Here is a 1413-nt window from a genome sequence, read left to right as displayed (position 1 = left end):
CTGCGAATACTTCCATACCGCTCAATTGGCCAAGACAGCGCTTTTGGTATCGGCGACGAGAGGTATGCTTGTTAATTGACAGGGAGGATTTCTGAATCAAACCCGGCGATCGCGTCGAGGGCAGTTCCGCCCGTGCAGCTTTGGCGTGTTCGATATGAGATACCTACGGGTTCTTCTTATACCTTTGTTTATATTATGGTGACAAGGGATAGGTCTAATATGTCAAATAAATGGTTGGGGAAGACGATAACGGAAACTGTACAGGTTGGAATAAGGTACGAGAGCTAGCGAGGTGTTCGGGAACGGGGGATTTACGCTGCATTGTCGATCTTTGAATCTCGGACAAAGAAGATGGATCATTTCGTGTCAATGAAAACGGCGAACTCCACCAGAATGGGATCGGGCGAAAGGAAACTGGGAACAGAAAGCTCCCCTGCCATTGTCCTCAAAGGTGGATGTTCTATTGTTCGCCTTAATCCATGATGCGGGCCTTCTTCCCCGAATTCTTCCCCGTTCTATCACGGGAGGAGATGGGGTTGGGGATGATGGGCTGGACTATAAAAAGCTATCAATCTCCCTTGGATATTGCGCTGGGATTCAACTACCATCCCTAGGTTTTCAATTCTCAGACGTAGAATTTCTTGAAAAAAAGGTAAGTATACTATATTCAACATAACCCCCGGAAGAAAGGAGTAGTGCATACCCACTCCCTCATCATGTATACGCCGTGCACAACACACCTAACACAATATAGCATTTTACTTATCAAAGGAAGGAAACCATATAATCATGAAGTTCCTCCCGATCCTCGTCATGGCACTGGTTGCCGTCGTTGCTGCCACTCCTGCGCCCGCCCCGGAAGATCAAAGAAAGAAGAAGCCAAAACACTGCGGTGAATTCGGTGACCCATGCTCTAAGCAACCGTGCTGTGGTGGGCTTAGTTGTCAAGATGGCGTACGCTAAGCCCTGAAACCTATATCTCTATAATTTTATACATCTATTTTGATTCTCTTCTCCGTCTATCTTCCGATTTGATGATATTTTTATATCTGTTCTCCGTTTAAATACTGATGTGCCTGATTGATAATTAAACAGGGTCAAAACCTTGTCTGCCTTCCGAAATAGGCGTAAAATATTCGAATCATCCTCGATTCCAGCAGGCCGTGAGTCGGCATGGTGGTGAATGGGGGGATGAATAACTAACTATGTTGAGTTTGGAGAAGCTGAGGCGAAAGAGGTGAAAAGGGGTATAAAGGAAAGGAAGGGGTCATTAAATGAAGCCTCGTGGACTGATTTCATTTCTCGTTCCCTGTTCTTTGATATATTTATGCAAGAAGGAATGAACTGCCCACTATCAATTGATTTCACGTCCTCCTTTAATTGGCTCATACGCATGGTTGTATGTTCAGGTTA

The 1413-nt window shown here is 45.2% G+C and overlaps 1 protein-coding gene across 1 annotated transcript; it reads left to right on the top strand.

Moving 5' to 3' along the window:
- Positions 1 to 789: 789 nt before the first annotated feature.
- Positions 790 to 1199, top strand: HCAG_05937 (predicted protein; the record flags this gene model as incomplete). Its single annotated transcript, XM_001538282.1, has 2 exons — positions 790 to 931; positions 1096 to 1199. The coding sequence occupies 2 exons, from the start codon at positions 790 to 792 to the stop codon at positions 1197 to 1199; spliced, it is 246 nt and encodes an 81-aa protein (XP_001538332.1).
- Between the last annotated feature and the right edge of the window lie 214 nt (positions 1200 to 1413).

The sequence above is a fragment of the Histoplasma capsulatum genome, genomic scaffold, assembly GCF_000149585.1.
Source record: "Histoplasma capsulatum NAm1 scaffold_7 genomic scaffold, whole genome shotgun sequence".
NCBI lineage: Eukaryota > Fungi > Ascomycota > Eurotiomycetes > Onygenales > Ajellomycetaceae > Histoplasma > Histoplasma mississippiense.
The sequence above is the reverse complement of the archived record's forward strand: the minus strand, read 5'-3'. Positions and strand labels throughout refer to the sequence as shown.